The sequence below is a fragment of the Denticeps clupeoides genome, chromosome 11 (genome assembly GCF_900700375.1).
Source record: "Denticeps clupeoides chromosome 11, fDenClu1.1, whole genome shotgun sequence".
Classification (NCBI taxonomy): domain Eukaryota; kingdom Metazoa; phylum Chordata; class Actinopteri; order Clupeiformes; family Denticipitidae; genus Denticeps; species Denticeps clupeoides.
The window spans coordinates 9,285,003-9,303,846 of NC_041717.1; the positions used below are offsets into that span (position 1 = coordinate 9,285,003).

Below are 18,844 nucleotides of genomic sequence, written 5' to 3' on the forward strand. Positions count from 1 at the left end.
CTGAATATTCCTTTGTGTGAACTGGATTTATGGGAGGGAGGGGGATACTTTGCTGTCTGGTTTGAAGACAAATGGATTGTGATGGAAGTAAAAAAAAAAAAAGTTTATTGCATACAATATTGTGAGAGAATAAAGACATAACAATGACATCATGAGTGTTACAGCTTACCTGCCAAACTGCAAAAATATTACAAACATTTCTGTATGTAATTATAAAAAAAGGCACGAAAAGTGCCTGTATTTTAATTTATAAATAGGAATGAACTCACCTTCAAAATGAACAAACCTGAGGAGCCTCACTACTTGCCTACGTAACAGTGACTTCGAGGCAATTCACATTTTTTGCTTAACGGAATTCCTTATACAATTTATTAGGCACTTACAAAATTCAACATCATGTGGGGATATACAGTCAGGCATTCACATCCAAAAGTAAAAAGACGCAGTTTTCCGTCAGTTTGACCTCAGCGTTAGTGCAAGTTCAGTTTTGCCCTTCACATTAAAACTCTGCGGTGTGGGGATGCAGGTACAAAACACTCAGTTTTCTGGACTGATTAGAAGTGTGCCGCTTCACCAGCTGCCGTCCTTCTGACCTTCACTGTGAACAGCTCAGTGTTTGTTCCTTCTCGGGGAGGGAAGGATCCAGCCTCACTGGACCACTGGAGTGATCAGAACCCTTCCCTGACCTCCAACTGTCAGACAGGGCTGCCTGAAAGAAAAATGTAAATATTTTTTCCCTTTCAGTAACAGAAACAACACCGTTTGACCCAAATGTGAGGAAGCACCCAAATTCATTAAAGTACACCAGTTCAACCTCACATTGTGTGAAATGGTTTCAGTATACAGTATGTATGCATGGAGATGGAATTCATATTATGAAATATTTGGGTAAAACATTAAAGGTATTTTTAAGATCTCATAGAGAGGACAGATATACTACCTCTGAGCTGATCAGCAACTGGTCCAGATTTTCCACTCTCCTGCGAAGGCCCTGTAGAGTCCCTTCAGTCCGCTGCCTGCGCAGACTCAGCACCTCCTGCTGGGAAAACATGCGCCTGCGCAGCTGGGCCTACAGCAGGAACCAAGGAGCCGGCAAATAAATAAACCTTCCACAACCAAGAAAAAAAACTAAACTTTTACCTTAAGATCATCTTCCTGCTGCCTCAGTCTTTCCCTCAGCACCTCTCCACGCCACTGCTCATCCTGAGTATAGGAATATGGGGAAAAGCCCAGGTCAGACAACCAACCCCTCTTTCCTTTAATAACCATTTAAAAGTGAATCCTAGTCCCTTTAATGAAGATAAGATAAGATGATCCTCTATTAGTCCCACAAGTGGGAAATTTACAGTCATGTCAGGAAGTGGACAGTACAAAATAAGAGCAGCAAAAAAACAATAGCACAGACACACTAGGTCAACTGTATAATATAAAAGTTCAATGAACAAATAAGCAAAGAAATAGTCCTAGAATAAAAAAAATAATGTGAGTTTACTTTACTTTACTTTACTTTACTTGGCAGACGCTTTTATCCAAAGCGACTTACAATGGGAAGACACCAGCAATTCTCGTTCGATTTCTATAGAATATCAAGTATACAAACTAAGAGCCCTGATAAGGCTTAGACTTGTCATTGAAGAACATGCTCGGAGAGTGTTGGGTGCTAGACTAAGAAAAATTATAATGTATTTATACATTTTGTATTTGTTTGTTAAATGTGTATGCATGTGTATGTGTTAAATTTATCTGTAATATTTTTGGAATAAGAGGGTTTTCACCTTCTTCTTAAAAGTGGTGATAGTCTCGGCTAGTCGTGTGGAGGAGGGTAGGTTGCATATACATAAAAATGTCAGTACATACATAAAAGATAAATATGTAAAATCTCACAAATATAAGTAAACAGAGTTCTGGCGAGCACCTTCACACTGAAAGCTGGTCTCTTAGATGGCATAAGGGGATCATTCTCCTTGTGGTTGTCGCTGTCGTAGGTAGAGCTGATGTCGGAGACGTCCAGGTCCACCACACCACTGTTGAGCTCGGCACGGACATCTGACTTCAGAGAGCGCATGATTTCCTTGATCTCCCGCGAGCGTCTCTCTCCCTCTTCTTGACTGTGCAGCTGTATTGAATATTTTGAAGAAATCATTTAAGAAATGGACTCAATCTATAATTCTATAAAAATGTGTTGCTACCTTATCTTTGAAGCTCAGTAGCTCTTTGGAAACTACATTTAGCTCCTTCTGCAGGGCTTTTGCATTCTCCTGGTATTCCTGAGCAGCCTGCTCTGCAGCGGTCAGATGTCTCTGCAGTTCCGCCTGCTCCTTATTAACAGAGAAAAAGTGAAAGCAACGAATTAAAGTCTCACTGCGTCACTATATTTTAACAAATTAAAAGTTGCACTGTATCCTGAATACTACATTTGGTCTGATTACAGAAAACACAGGTAACACACACACAGACACACCTTGGTGTGAGCCTCTAATCGTCCCTCTGTTGTGCTCCTCTCAGTGTTAAGGGCCTCCTGCAGATACTGAATTTCCAGGCGACATCCAGCCAACTCCCCTCGTAGAGCCTGCATTTGGTCTGCCTGCCAACGCAGCTGCTGGTCCCTCTGCTCCACCTCTGGCCCTATGGATGATGATAGCAAACTCCATGATCAATGACCAAATCCGGCTAGTCATAACAACATATTTCAGCATTTCCTTAGTCAGCGGCACACTGTCAATGACTGCCAAGAATCAACCAGTCAGCCAGTTAACACATTGTCCCATGAAAATACACTTAAGTACACTAATAAATTTGCAACATTGGTGAATCACTGCAGGACATGAGACTGATTATGAACTAACTCTGCTTCTCTCGGCTCTGTCTGCAGGCCCTTTCCTCCACGTCTGTAACTGCAGCAGTCACTTGCTCCATCTTCTGCACCCTCTGAGTCAGAGCGCCCTCTAGTGACTGAAGCTGTGTATGCAGCTTCTGCTGCCTCTGTTTTAGGAGCTCCTCTGTCTCCTTGTGCTCATGCTGGTGATCTTTGAGAGCCTATAGATACAGGACACTTGGGGTCAGTTAATATAGGCCACACTCAGACTAAACTAAGTTTATTTTATTATTATATTGAAAATCACACAATTTTGGAATTAATGTATGTTAAAAATAACCATTGTAATGAACAAATAAAACATAAAATCTAATAAAATTTAAATGAATCAGCAATTATTTATACAATTTCTTTTTGTACAGATTACATAAATACAAGTATGAACTGGACGACACCCCACCTGCTCTTGCTGCACCAGCTGGGCACGCTTTATAGACACTTCAGCCTCAAGCTCTTTCAGCTGCTGTTCCAAATTCTCCTTTTGTTGCGCTTTCCTCACGACTTCCTCTGATTTATCCTGAAGGTCGGTCCTTTGGTCCTGCTGCTGCTTCAGCAGCTTGTCGCGTTTCTTTGTTGCAGCTCTGACCTCCTGAAAATCAAGCGTATGTGTGGTGCATCACTTTTGGCGAATGGAGCAACGCAAACACAGATCCAAAAACTGAACACTGAATTAGTATTCTGTAGAAGGTGGTTCTTATTCATGAAGAAATTATTAAGCTCAATAACCACACTATGCAATTTAAAATTATAGATCGCAATTATAGTTTATAAATGTTTACACTGCTTACATGTTTTACTTATATATTGTCCAGTCTCGAACTTGAAAAAAGCATTTTCATCAGACATCTTTCTCCTCTAATTCCAGTGCTTCACGCCTACCTCTCCAATCTCTTCCAGATGTTGCTGTGCCTCCTCCACTTCCTTTTTAAGCCTATTCAGCTCCTCTGATTCATCTGAACACGAAAAAATTCAGGCAAAAAAATGCAAATCTGGTGTAAAACTGTTTGGAATAGACAAGTCACCTTCCAGTTGTTGCCGTGTGGCTGTAGTTTCTTTTCTCATCTCATTTCTCAGGTTCTCCTCCTGTCTGAGTCTCTCCAGCCCAGCCTGAAGTTTGGTTCGTTCAGACTCTGCCACACGGGCAGCCTCTTCCACACGTACCAGGCACCTGAGAGACAAAGCAAGCTGTTTGTTGCCTGGCAGTGGCAGTAAGCTGAAAAAAATTGTCCATCTTTGCCACAGATTTGCCATTGTGATGTTTATCTATCAAGGGTGGTCTATGACATCATCATATGTAGAAAGGCTGCTACACTTTACCGCCTCAAAAATAATTCTTCACCACCCATTGATATGTTATTGCTTAAATTTTTACTCCAGATAATGGTAAAAATATGACCAGCAGCCTGTACCTTTCAGCATGGCCTCTTCTGGCCTCCAGGTGTCTACATTGTTCCACCAGTTTAGCCCTCTCTTTGCTGGCACTCTCCAGCTCCTCCTTAACCTTGCAGCCCGCCGTCCGCATCTCCTCCAGCTCTGCTGTCTCCTGCTCCAACAGCCTTCTGCGCTGCTCCACCTCGCCCTGATGAGTTTGAGCCTCCTGTTGCAGGTCCTGGAGTTCCACTCGTGTCTGCAGAAGGCCCAGCTGGCCCTTCTCCAACTGATCCAGGCACTGTTTGTGCTGCAGTTTGAGTCCCTGCAGCTCGGCCATTTCTAGCTCGATCATCTCCAGAATGTGCTTCAGGTCTGTGTAATTAGACACAGAAAGTAAATTCACTTACATCTTAAAAGTCAAATTACATAGTGCAATATAAGGGAGTCATTGAGAGCTAGCAGTTGAGATTTTGACGAAGTAAAAATACTCTAAAATCATCAGACCTGCTTTATGCTTGCTGACTTGGGACTGCATACCCTGCAGGACCTCATCCTCTTTCTGCTGCTCTTGCTTAATCTGAAATAAGTGGCTCTTCCTCTCTGACAACTGGGAATCCACCTCTCCCCTTTTCACTGAAAGAGCCTGAACTTCCGCCTGCAGCTCCTGATTAAAAAAAAAAAAAAAAAACACAATATACACCCAAACCTCTTCCACTACATTTACATTTTTGGCATTTATCAGACACCCTTATCCAGGGCGACTTACAATCAGCAGTTACAGGGACAGTCCCCCTGGTGCTCAGGGACACAATGGTAGTACGTGGCATTTGAACCTGGGTGATCTGGTGCATAGACGAGGGTTTTACCCACTAGGCCACCACCACCACTACAAATCACCACTTGATTTCACAACGCACTCCATGTGCCTATGACCTGACCAATATGAATCTTGTTTACCTTAATTTGTGCATGAAGTTCATGGGTCTCCTCCTCACCCTGCTGTAGCACCTCTTCCAAGGTCTGTCTGTGCTGCTCCACCCTCTGCTTCAGTTCACGCTCTTCCTCATGCCATTGGCCCAGCTTCCAGTCTCTTGCTGCTAGCTCCTCCTTCTGTAATGTCAGCTACAGAAAACAGAAATTACACTGTCAGGTCTAGCAAGTTCTGAACATTAAATTATTTGTTTGGACCAGTGGCATGTAATGATCTAATTGATGCTAAGATGTAGCATTGTACCTCAGTGTCAAGCCGTTCCAGATCTTTCTTGCGCTGGATAAGTGTATCCTCAGCTTCTTTGCAGCTCTCCAGCAACTCAGCGTGAAGCTTATTGGCCTCTTGTAGTGCCCGCTGTTGAGCCTCTAGCCTGAGAAAAGAAACTCAAAAATTGTAACAATTCCTGGATGACACAATCAGTCCAGTCCAAGATAAAGTAAATCAATTCAATTTACTTTAATTTTACTTTACTTGAATGATTCATTAGTATTTACCAGCCAGTAGTCCACCAGAACAATTTTGTCATTGGTATAATTATATACTATAGACACTAGATATGCTGACAAAAAGCATAATTAACCCAGTCTTGTTCAGGTTACCTGTCTCCACTATGAATATGTAGATTTGTCAAAATTCTGAAAAGAAATGGTATGAAAACACATTTTAACACATTCAAACAGTGCAGCTCACTTTTCTGTGGTAGTTTCCAGCTTCCTGCTGAGTTCATGGAACTGTGTGTCTTGGGAAGCCAGCACCTCCTCCACCCCCCTAAGTGCCTGCCCCTCATGTTCTCTCTTCTTCTGCAGCTCCTCCACTTCTTCGTGAAGATTTCTGGAACAAAACCTCTCCTTATCTTAGGGGCTCAAGAGCTCAAAACTGGCTTTTAGATATAAATCTAGTCCTACATGTGACAGATGTTGCAAAAGTAGGCAGAAAATATAATTTATACTCCCAATATTTTTGAATTGGGAGTATAAATGACTGTATTGCAGGGCTGTGTGAAGAGGATATTGCATCCAGTATTGCTGTACCTGAGCTGCTGTTTGGTGTGCACCAGCTGGGTGGCACAGTCCTGAGCTCTGTGCTCCATCTCCTCCATCTCCCGCTCAGTGTCCTCCACATGTTTCTCAGCTTCTTTGTACCGCTTCAATGCCTCTTTATTCTGAACAAACACACACACACACACACACACATTCATTTGTTTACATTTACATTTGGAGCATGCATTTATCAGACGCTCTTATCCACAGCGACTTACAATCAGTAGTGACAGGGACAGTCCCCCTAGAGCAACTTCGGGTTAAGTGTCTTGCTCAAGGACACAATGTTAGTAAGTGGGATTTGAACCTGGGTCTTCTGGTTCATAGGCTATTACCACCATTTGTTCATTTTAAAGCTCTGGCTGACCTTAGCATGTGTGTCCTTCAGGTCACTCTGGGCCAGAAGCAGACGACGATCAGCCTCTCTGAGCTCAGCACGACGCCGCATAAGGGTCTTTTCCACACACTCCACCTCCTTCAGTACCTCTCCCTCATTCCTCAAACACTGCAGCTCGTCAGCTGTTGCTCCGGCTTTCTCCAGAATCTCCCTGAACAGACATCCACAAATAAAGAAACATGATAAAACAAGTCCACACAAGAGCATCACACACCACAAAAGTTTAAAAAATTAAGATGAAAGACACTAGCTGGTCACCTTTGGTGCTGTAGTCGGTTGAGGGATCTCCTCAGGGCTTTGATCTCCTGCTGAAGTTGGTCTCTCTGCAGTTCAGAATCATTCTGCCCTGTTTCGCTACTCTCCTTTTCCCTCACTCTCCTCTCCAGTTCTCGTAACTTTCGCTCCTGCCACATTTCATCAAAAAAGACAATTAACATGAGTCACACATCACACCAGTGACATCTAAGAGGACAATAAACAATCATAGATAAATCAATTTCAGCTGAATTCATGCTTTGGTTAGGGTACTTATTTCTCACCATGTCTTGGTGGCCAAGCATGTTGCAGTGTAAGACCCCGGCAGGTATAAACGGTACAGTGAGTCTGCTGGTATGAGGACCATAGGAAACATTGTCTCCATTTTGGCTCAACATGGCCACAGCAGAGGTGTATACAAATGTGCCTGGGGGAAGTGGGGTGCAATCATGCAGCAGCGTGTAGTGGTGGTTGTCATGAGGAGGGGTGAGGTTGGATTCTGAAGTACTGTCATTTGTGCCACTCTCACAAACACTGTCCTGACCATCTGCCACACAAACACAGAATAAAGAATACATATTCACTAAACATTCACAAAGAAATTGTATCTAACTGTGTTTTAAAAGAGAATAGCATGATTACAGAAGTGTACATTTCTTATACATTTCCTATTTTAAAATGTAAGCAATTGTATAGAGACATCTGGAATACTGTGGTTGCACGAACCATCTAGTCATAAAACATGTGAATAACAGGTTAATGTTGTGATACCTCTGCTTGTGTGAATGTTAGAAGCCCAGGGAGCATGTGGAGAATAGACCCAGTAACCTCCACTGGCTGGGGGAACCCTCTCTCTCCTTGTTCTGTGGCTGGTGTGATGTACCCTCTCAGGGGAAGGTGGATACTGAGACCCCAGACCAGAGTCTTGTGTTCCCTGTGATCCAAGACTCGGGGCCTGTGCAGTTCAATTCAATCATAACGAGTATCAGAAATTGTCAAATAAACAAGCTTGTATTTCTTAGTTGATACAGCTGTCTTAGATGACTATACAGTATAATATTGCTTCTATTTGGTAAAACTACTCTTACAATTGGAGCTGTTGGCACATAGTACCAATAGCCCCGGCTTTGACGAGGTTCTCCGCTGGACAAATAGCTGTTCTGCTGTTGCAAAATGTTTCTTAGGGATTCAATCTCATCCAGGAGCTCTTCTAGATTCCCATTTTTATCTGCAGACACACAAGTATTCATAAAGAGAAGTCACACAGTGACACAGAGTTACAATATATTGTTAAAGATAATTTTTCTAAAAAATAAGATTTTTTTTTGGCTGAAAAGTACTCTTCACTTTTTTTTTAATGCTTTCATAAAGCAAGAAAGAAAAAAAAGGATCCTTAAATGCACGTAATTCAATTTCTTGGTATACAACACACCTGCTCTAGCCTGGGCAAGCTGATCCTGGAGCCTCTTTGTCTGGGCCTGCTGTTTCCTCAAAGTCCGGTTCAACTTCTCCAACTGCTTCTGCTTAACAGTGGAATTGTGGCTATTTCTATCCATCCCGTGCAGCTAAAGTAGCCAGGAAAGCAAAACAAATGCATGCTCAAAACTTATTTTTGACCGAGTGAAAATGCATGTGGGTTTGTGGGTCTCCTACCCGTTCCCTGAGCAGTCTCTGCACATAGCGGATCTCAGCTTCAGCTGCTTCAAGGTCCTGGGCGGCCTGGGCTGCCTGGATTCTGGTGCTTTCCAGTTGCTTTGCATCCTACAAAAACAAACCAGCAAGGATTTCTGATTAATGTCATCCACAACTTTTTCAAGATATCTACATATTCAAGGAAACATTTTCATAATTAATAACAAATATTGAATAATAAAAAAAACGCAGGGGGCATCTTTTGCCTTTATTGGAGTGATTATAAATGGGTTAACAAAACAATCATGCTTAACAAACTGATAAGAGGATTAAACAAGGAAACATTTTAGGCCAGTAGAGGAATCGCATAAGACAAGACGTCCACAAATACACTTATTTCAAGGAATCATGCTTACCCTGTATATTTGAGAGAACATTTTTGGCCATTGTGGTGTGGCTGATACTAACCTGAGCCCTTTCTTGACTGATCTTCTTTGCTGTGCTGTGAAGGGAGTGAAGCTGGTTTTTGGCTGTATTCAGATGCATGGCAGCCATTTTATCAGCAGTGGCAAATGATCTCCTGAGCTCCTGAAGCTCTAGGTCCAGAGATTGCAGCTGTGCTGTGTGAGACTCACTGGCCTTAATTTAGGAATCAAACAAACAACATCACATCACACATCTGGAAGAATACAGTGAACTACAAACAGGTGCAGAAGTGGTTTAATTTGCCTAAAAGTCTCTAATTAATGAAGTATTCCCTTTTAAAGTACCTGTGCAAAGCAAAAGTACAATTCAGGTACTATGTAAATATAATCTGATATCCTGGTGGCAAAGAATGGCTTTCCTAATACCTTACCAGTCTATTGTGGTCTTCAAGTTCAGCTTGAAGGTGTTCTCTCTCGTCTTCTGCCTCCTCTAGTCTCTGTGCCATCAAGTACTGCTGTTCATGCACCTCCTGCAGCTCCTCCTCCAGCCTCCGGACCTCTGCCTCATGTGCCCCACACATCTCCTCTGAGTGCTGTCCAGACACAATAATGAAATTATTAATAAAAAAAAAAAAAAAAAAAAAAAACACACCATAGTTTACATCTGATGTTTACTACCTCACCTTGGTCAAATTGTACAAGTCCTGCAAGCTCCTCAGCGAATCCCTGAGAGAAGCCATTTCTTTGGAGAGACTGTCTTGGCTGCGCAGGGCTTCGTCCCTATCTGTCTGAGCAGCAGAGACCACACACTGTAGGTCCTGTTGTAGCTGCAGCAGACTCCTGCCCAAAATATCTGCTGAGCTTTTGGACAAATGGATGAAATGGATGTCAAACTCAGTACAGGAGAAAACCTTCCTGACCTGTAAATGTAGACCCAGCTTGTGACACATTTTAGGGGTGTACAAACAATCCAGCAATGGTGTTCATTTGACATAAAAAAAGGGATGGGGCCCACATGCCCCATCCCTTGAGATCACTTTATATGAAGTGAAAGTGAAGTGTTATAGATCTATTATTAATGCCCGGCATTATGAAGCACAGATAACACAAACTACAGATCCCACAATGCAGTGCTTCAGTTGCCTTGCTAAATGCGATCTTTTAACTGTAGCTGAATCTGTACAGGAGCAGTTTCCACACTGTAGGCAAATGGGTTGTGAAATAGCTTGAAACTCTCACCAAAGCACCATTTGCCAGAAAAGTGCGCACTGAATTATAGGATCTGAAGTTTGTGTGTTATCAGTGCTTCATATCACCAGGCCATAAAAATAGATCCATATGAAGTGATCTTGTGGGATCTTTCCCACAGGAGATGAGTTTTACATGTGGTCTATAAGATGAAAACCTAGTCTAGTCTTTGAGTGTATAACTACAAGGTACTCCTAAATGGTAGGTAGTTCTAATGCTGGGTCCACTGGATATAAAAATAAATAAATAAACACACCTTATGACCCCCTTCCCTGTGGTAATGTTCTTCCTCAACTCTTCAAGTCTCTGCTGGACCTCTCTGGGACAGAGAAAGGTGCCCTGGAGCTCCGCCATCCTCCCCTGCAGTCCACTGACCTGCTCCTTTAGCCTGCTTCTCTCTTCCTTTACAGAAACCCAGTAAGATTACAACCAGTTCAAATAGTGGTACTAGGTTTGTATTGTAATTTATAAAGTATGTACACAGTAAAAACAAATGAATGGATTCCTTACCTGTAGTGCACTGAGCTGCTTGAGAAGCTCTTTGTTCTCCTGCTCAAGGTCAGCAGCCTTCTCTTTTGCCTGACGCTCCTTCTCCAGTTCTGCATGCATGGCTGAATGCTCCATCTATAAAGCAGAGGGTGCATTTAAAATGCTCCAGCAAACCTGAACAATTAATGCTCCTGCATTCTCAGGACAGGAAAACTATAGTATTCATACCTGGCTGACTCTGCGCAGTCTGCTCAGTTCTTCTTTCAGCTGTGTGGCTTCAGTCTCTCTCGCCTGTAGCTGTGCCTCAAGCCTGGCCTCATATGCACTAGCCTGACCCTGGACCTCACGAATCCTTTCGTTCTCTCTCCTCAGACTGTCCAGGTCCTGCTGCCGCCAGATCATTTCCTTCACAATGAACGGACATGGCAAGGTTAGGGTGGTTGTAGCTTAAGTGGGTAAAGCACCCACCTGTGAACCAGACGACCACAAGGTTCAAACATCCTCTTACTACCATTGTGTCTCAGAGCAAGACACTTAACTGTTAGTGTCTCCATGGAGATTGTGTCTGTAAATACTGATTGTAAGTGACTCTGGATAAGAGCTTCTTCTAAATGTAAATGGTTGCTCAGACATGTCAACAACCTGCTTACCCTTTGAAATCCACTATGGTACGTCTAGTATCAGTCTGGGATAGTAAGGCCAGGTTTCTTAAATAATGATTAACTTGACTAGTTTAAATGCTTTGAAACTGATACACCTCTATTTTGTTACATGGGTCAATTTTGATGACTGATCAGCACAATGTATTACTGAACAGTCTTCTTTTTGAGGTTTTTATCACACCATAGAAGATCTTTGCAGATTTTGCAGTTAATTGCCAAACCAGTGCAAGGACGTTTTATGCTAAACCAAAAGTCTATTGCCTTGGTGTTTGTTTTGTCACATGGAGACGTCTATGGCCTCTGGAGCACTCTTACCTCATGAGCCTTTTCAGCGCTCAAAGCTGCATCTTGCAGTTGACTACACTGCTCATCCTTCTCCTTCAGGAGATGCTGCAGGGACTCATTCTCCCTCTGCAGACGCTGGCAGTCCCTTTGTGTGGCACGGGCCTGGTCCTTCACGCTGCACAGATATTCCTGAAGTCCAGAGATAATGGCCTCCAGGTCCTGTTTCAGGGCTTCATTTGCTGCTATTTGACCTGTGTGAGATAACATTGATGTATTAATTATTAAATATTATATACCTCATATTTTAGCAAATTGAAAAGTGGTAAAAATGCTTCTAGCAGTTGGGAGCCCAGAATTACCACAAAGGAAAAAAAAAACAGACATCAGCAGCAGTCCACCATACAGTTATAACTGAGCTCCATCACATGAGAAGTCATGTGGTATTTCAGCACAGTATTGGTTTAGTCATAGCTTCAGTGTTGAAATAAACCCAGCCATCTCTCAAATAGATTTCATCCAAATCAAGATGGTTTAGCATTAGTGGCATTTTGAGAAGCCAAAAGTATATTCAAGGAATTTAAATTACGGCCCTTTATGAGACTAAAAGAATATTCAAAACTAATTATAACTCATAGTTCAGCTAGTTCTAACCTGTTGTAAAATAAAAATAATGTGGGATTTCAAATGGTTTATGCTATATCTCATAGTATCTGAGGATTTCAAACCAAATAAGAAAGAAAGCCTTAGATACAAAAGATAAAATAAGATACAAATCTTCCTTGTAAGTAGGACACGCCTTGTCCACTAAATAACAGTTTTATCATGGAATATGAGACAAAGCACATAAAAAGCTGAATTTGTCTGTCCCACTAAAACCATACTGACCATCAGTGAGCTGCTGCTCCAGGTCTTTGATTTCCTCTGTCTCCCTAGCAATGCGGGAGAGCATATCATCCAGCCTGCACTGCAGCTCATGGAACCTCTTGCTCATGATGTCCAGCAGCTGGGTTTTACTGGACACCTGAGCCTTCACATGTGCCTGAGGAACAACAAGCAAACTATTCAAGGCTGACATGCACTGTTTTTGGTAAACATTAAGTAAGAGTGAAAACCTATAGAGTACAACCTTTTTTATTATCACTGAGTTTGCATTCCATATATAATGAAGTAAAGATTTTTTTACCCTTCCTTGTCTTTTTAAAATTAAATGTTTATGAAATGTATTCTCCATCTTAAGCGTGACAAGGTCTTCTTTAAACAATGGTAAAATTAATAAATAAAAAAGAAAAAGAAACATTCCAGTCTGAACAGGAAATATTATGTGAATAAACAGGAAATGAATAAGCAAACCTTTATATGGCACGTTCTATTTTAAGCTGATACTCTGCACTTCATCTTCACCTACATAACGGTTCTTAGGTCGCCCCGCATGAAAAGTGAATCTGAGCTCATGAAAGCCATGACATTCCTGAGAGCAGCATTGCTTTAGTGTGACATCAGCTCTTAAAAAAGCTGACAAACACAACACAACCCATAACAGAGCAGAGTACTCACTAAATCACTGCTGGAGAGTCCTTCAGTGCCGTTATGGCTTGTCTACTCTTCATCGGCTTCTACCCGAAGAGTGTACAGAGATCCTTTGTGCAGAGAAGCAGAATATTTCCTCCTCTACTGACACTCATAGGGCCTCCGGTACTTTTTTTTTTTTAAGCCCAGAGACATGATCTTACTGCTTTAGGGCATTTTTTTTTCTGGCCTCCTACTCTGGACTTCATGCTCCACCACACTCTGTAAACTCTTCACCCTCTCTTTGAATCAACACAGGAAGGACTTTTCCCGACCAATCACAGCAGGTCTTCCAACTACAACAATACCCCTTAACAAGTAGAAGTGGGGCATGTTTTCTGGCTCCACCCAGGACCACAGAGATTCCCAAGAGTCCAAAGCCCTCTTCTTAAAGGCACAGTGACCATTTTTATGCCCTTGCTTTCTGCGGGTTTTCTTTCCCAGGGCTCTCACTAGTAAAACAAAATTAATTCCTTGGAGATGGAATTAATGTTGTTTTGTTCTGGATGCATGTAATTGCATCCATGGCAACTGTCACGCTGCTGTTAACACATTTATCACAGAAGAAATAATCAGTGAAGCTTTAAAAAAAAAAAAAAAGAAAAAAAAAAAGAAAAATTAAAAACATTTTAAACATTATCCTGAAAAAGCAGGATAAATGCCGTCATTGCCTATAGGCAGTGGTTTTGTTTACTACTGTGCCTGTATGGTCAATATGGACTATGTTAACGCAATTACATACTGTTGAAAAAGGCATGAAAAGAGGCAACAGAAACACTTTCATAAAACATGGATGTAGTGAAAACTGAATTGTACTGACATGTCTTGGATCACTGGGATCCAGGCTGTCCAGTTGGCTTTGTAACTTGTCCAGAGCGCTTTGTGCCTGGTTCATGTCCATTCTCTGTCTGTCTAGCTGCTTCTCCACATCTTCAGCTTCAGCCCTCAGGTGGTTCACATGCTGGATCCTGTTCTGCAGCTGCTGCCTGAGCTGTTCCTTCTCTGCTTCTGAGATCTTTAGCAGGTCAAAGAGATGAGGAATACATTGATGCCAGTGCTTATGGGACTGTCTCGAACCTGACAATGTTCAGCAGATTTCTCACCCGTTTTTGAGACGCTGCCTCCTCTAACTGATTTAGTTCTCCACTGACTCTTACAATCTGCTGCTCTGCTTTCTCAATTTCTTGATGCAGATACCTCAACCGCGTCTCTGCTGTTAAAACAATTAAAATGATCATTAATTACATTTTTAATTAACTTGATCAAGCATGATTGTTATTAGTGCTACTTTGGCCAATGTAACCTGCACCTTTAGCTTCAGTCTGTCTGAGCGCATCCCCTGGGCTGTCTGTCTCTGTGAGAAGATGTGCAGCCTGACCCTTGTCGTCTGACTTCACACCACCCTGGTTAAAATGTTCCTTTTGTGTCGGGCCTTACCAATATAGGGGCTCTCGCCTGGTGAGTTCTCCATATTTAAATCCTGTTAACAAGAATATATATGCCCTCAGACCAAGAAAAACCTGATGTATTTCTACCAGTAACTGGCAAACATATTCAAGAAACAATTGAAGTGAACTAACCTGGTCAAAGTACAATGGAATGGACTCAAACTTGACATCTATTTTATGAAAAGCCAACTCCTGTTCCAACTCATACTGCTTCTGACATGCTCGTGTTAGTTCCATCGTCTTCTGTTTCAGCTGGTGGGCAACATATTAAAATATGTTAAAATAAAACATATTAAAAAAACCAACATGACACAGCAAACTTCACTGCAACACTGATAGGTGCATAAATCAGCTTATGACAAACAGGCAGGTACAATATACAATATATACACAATATACCAAGTGCAATGCGCTCGGCAAACCAGCATATAAATCCAGCTTTTCAAAGTCAGAAAACATGCAAAGTAATCACAACTAATGTTGATTGAATGCAAAAGGTTTTTTACATGCAAATACATAAACCTGGCACACAAAAGGCAACTTCAAACCAAACGATAAAACATAAATTAGTTATTTGTTGAACATGCTCATGAACAAAGCATTCTCGTACCATGAGATGCTTACTCTGATCTCCTGAAAGCACAGAAAGGGACGTAAAGACTCCACCAGAACAAAATGAATCTAAAGGTGATCTAAAGTGTCTCTAAAATAGAGCTTTGGAGTACCTGACATATAGATTCCAGCAGTGGAGCAGGTAATGAAAGCTAAGATGGAAGCAGAAACAGTAGGAAAGACAGAAAAATCATGCAAATTATGAGGGTCAAGCAAAATAAGTGATTTAATCTCAGATATTTCAGTCTAGACTCAGAGCTACAAAGTAACTACTTCATCAAGAAGAACTTGTACTGTGCACACATTGGAAATTTCCCACTTGTGGGACTAATAAAGTAACATCTTATCTTAATAATTCTGCTCAGTGCTTTAGCAGTGGTATATGTAATGTTTTATTAAAAAACACGGAAGCTGATGTTTGTTCCGATTTCACTGATTAGACTACCAGTTGGATCCATGGAATTTTGATTTGCAGACTTAATGACTGAAAATAATAGCAAACACTAGGAATGGGGGCAGCCTATCTGACATGATTATCGGAATTAAATAAAAATATGATTTTAAGAGCTTTATACACAGCACCCACACCATCACCCTACACAGCAATATCACAATTACACTTTATGTACACCTGTATTATCTCAGAAATCTTGTCATTGTTTTACACTGTTGTGCTTGAGAGACACCATAGACCAGAATCAAATTCCTTGTATGTTTTTTACTCATATGCTCACATCCAATAAACTGGATTCTGATTCTGCTGCTTAGCTGCTTAGTGTACAAGAGGAAAACAAGATAAGCAGGCACAATATACCAATAAAAAAGACAAAGCGAGACCCTGGTAAGAACAGTTATTGCAGTGAAGGGGCAAAGAATGGCATTAAAATAAAATTGAAACAAAAACATGTAATTGTAAAATGTAATTGTTTTAAAGAAAACATCTGTATGATTGAATAACAATGGTAAAGATTGTTCTGCATGCCCACCAACTCAGACTTGGTCTCCAGTTCCCTCTCCATCTGATCCTGGCTGCGCCTCTGCTCCCGATTCTGGGCCTGAAGGGTGTGGCTAAGCGCCTCCTGCTGCACCAGTGACTCCAGAGCCTTATTCCTGTCATCCTGCAGCCTCTCAATTTCAACCATACGGGCCTCCAGCTCATGCTCCAGGCGCTCAATCTCTTCTACAAAGACACTATAGATATTTCTCCCAGTACAGATCCCTACTGTACATTTAACCCTCGACTAGAAATATGTGTATGTATGCAGGAAACAGGAAACAAATTGAAAAATGTACCAATGTGGAAGCGTTGGTGTGCCTGTTGTCTCTCCTGCTCATTCACAGGTTGACCATCCAGCACCTGCAGCGACCTCACATGGAACAGTAAAAACAGCCGGTAGTGGGGCAAATTGCACACAGGATTTTCTGCTAAAACCAGCTCTGTAAGATTTTTCAGCAGCTTCAGCCTGGCCAGCTCATGTAACTGGAAGTTTAAGACAAACACAAAATGTTAAAAAAAAAAAAAAAATACACGCAGCTAGCTTTCACTTTAAGTCATGATCATTTACCCTAGATGTGCCATGTTTTATGGCTTAAAAAAAAGCATATAGACTAAGAGACAGGTAAACAACAAGTCAGCATTCAAGTAAACAACCATTATAAGAACTTTAAAGATAATACTTTAAGATGCTCACCGAAGAAATATTGTTGTTCCGAAGGTTTAGTGTCTGGAGGGATCGGAGTTTCTTTGGCAGCCAAAGTGGCAGTTGTTCAATGTAGTTATCAGACAGATTGAGAACCTCCAGGCTTGTCATGTGTTCAAGGCCCTCAATTTTGCTACAATGTGAGGGTGAAAGAAAAAAAAAAAAAGGTCTCCAAGTTCCTGAGAGACTATCAATCAGCACGTTAGTAGACTATGTGCAGCTGTACTTACATAATTTGGTTGTCTGAAATGTTGAGCTCTCGCAGTTTATGAAGCTTTTCCAGCTTCTCGACTTTTTCAATGCAGTTATGACTGAGGTTGAGCTCCCGTAGCCGGGCACATTTATCCAGGTTCTCAATGTACTGAGGGAAGGCATAAGACAAGATTAATCATAAGAGAGGGTCACAGGAAAAACTATAAGGACTAACCATGTCTGTGTTCTTACCTTGAATTTCTTGTCACCAGTCTTTGTCACGGAAAGATTCAAAGATTGCACAAAAGCAATATTGTCTTGTTTGCTCACTCTCAGTATCATGTCTTCTGTGATGTACCTTATCCCATGGCATTTTCTTTCATCTAAATTAACAATACAGACAACACAGGACTGTAGTGCCAATAAAAGTATATGGGTTCATTTAACATTACACTGACCCCATCATGGTTTTACCTTCATTAGATTGCCCCTCTTTAAAGGACAAACCATCCCTCTCTCCAGTTATATTCAGTAGCCTCTCCAGCTCCAGCTGGGTGTCCTGTCCACTGCGAGAGCTCAGAAGCATGCTTGTCTCATGTGCATCTCTTGGTACACGCTTCGGCAAGGTCCTCTGAATCAATTTTCGTTTTTTCATTTTACATTAGGTCCTGGGGTTTGACCTAATTCCATGAAAGGCAGGAGGCATAATAAACATGATTCATTTTAATTTACAGTCATAGAAACCAAACGCCTTTGTGCTACCCAAATACTGGATGAGTAAATGCAGTCAACCTGATGGTTGTTAACCTAACTCTAGATTATTTAGTGAATTATTTTTTTGTATATTAAGAACACCTGCATCTTTCTGGTTTTGACAGATATCTACCTCATGGGGTGCAACAAGTGAACATTTCATTAAATGGCAACAGGCTCGTAAACGCTGGCAAGATGTTGTGTCTGAACTAGTTAGCTTTCGCTATTCAGCCAATCCTTGCAACCCCTACAAAGCCCATAATTTAGCCGCTGGCTAGATGATTATTGAGCTAGCTAGCTAGCATGCTACATTCATTTGCAAGTTAGAATACAACACAGAATTGTTCGGCTGGTCAACTTGGCTCGCAAACCTCACAGGTGTCAGGGGCTAAAACATCACCAACTCGCCTGTCGCCGAATAAACACTAAGTCATACTTACAAATGCGTTTTATTAAGATTAATACGTGGTGAACCCAAAGCAGTCTTCCACTTTACCCCGGGAGGTTCCCATAGAAACCCATAGCAACACGAAAAGCAGCGCACTGTCACCGAGAGACAGTGAGTCTAATCCTCTTGTTATGTAGACATAAAGTGTAGGCCAGGCACTCAGCGCTTGAATGTCGACGCACAGTTTAACTAAACTCAGTGAACCAAAGTGCTAACTAGCTAGCCTGCGCTGGTTAGGAAGTAGGCTAAAGGAATCGCACTTCGCGGTCATGGTGAGTTAGGTCACGTGACCACGGTTGCAAGGTCAGCAAGAGTTCATTTGATGTCTGAGCGCCGAACAGGAATATGTCGACTTTTTGCAAAAGCAAGTGGACATGTGTGTGATATGGGTTGTGCAAAATAAATGGGTCCAAATCAGGGCAGAACAATTTAACTGCGCACTTTAATAAGCACAG

At 41.7% G+C, this 18,844-nt stretch overlaps 1 protein-coding gene across 1 annotated transcript; it reads right to left on the reverse strand.

Moving 5' to 3' along the window:
* Nucleotides 1-84: 84 nt before the first annotated feature.
* Nucleotides 85-18,650, reverse strand: cntrl (centriolin). The gene is given in 43 exon segments (XM_028996992.1): nucleotides 85-709; nucleotides 941-1,069; nucleotides 1,141-1,203; nucleotides 1,916-2,116; nucleotides 2,190-2,318; nucleotides 2,462-2,625; nucleotides 2,847-3,036; nucleotides 3,276-3,464; nucleotides 3,755-3,828; nucleotides 3,898-4,043; nucleotides 4,285-4,618; nucleotides 4,751-4,910; nucleotides 5,204-5,368; nucleotides 5,481-5,607; nucleotides 5,928-6,068; nucleotides 6,269-6,399; nucleotides 6,645-6,825; nucleotides 6,933-7,078; nucleotides 7,214-7,476; nucleotides 7,701-7,884; nucleotides 8,018-8,157; nucleotides 8,362-8,494; nucleotides 8,583-8,690; nucleotides 9,030-9,200; nucleotides 9,418-9,579; nucleotides 9,670-9,847; nucleotides 10,491-10,636; nucleotides 10,745-10,858; nucleotides 10,952-11,128; nucleotides 11,701-11,921; nucleotides 12,556-12,709; nucleotides 14,057-14,251; nucleotides 14,340-14,449; nucleotides 14,546-14,647; nucleotides 14,650-14,716; nucleotides 14,817-14,936; nucleotides 15,410-15,448; nucleotides 16,283-16,476; nucleotides 16,590-16,776; nucleotides 16,988-17,129; nucleotides 17,227-17,357; nucleotides 17,441-17,571; nucleotides 17,663-18,650. Coding segments are annotated over 43 exon segments (6,534 nt in total). The 5' UTR covers nucleotides 17,844-18,650; the 3' UTR covers nucleotides 85-595.
* Between the last annotated feature and the right edge of the window lie 194 nt (nucleotides 18,651-18,844).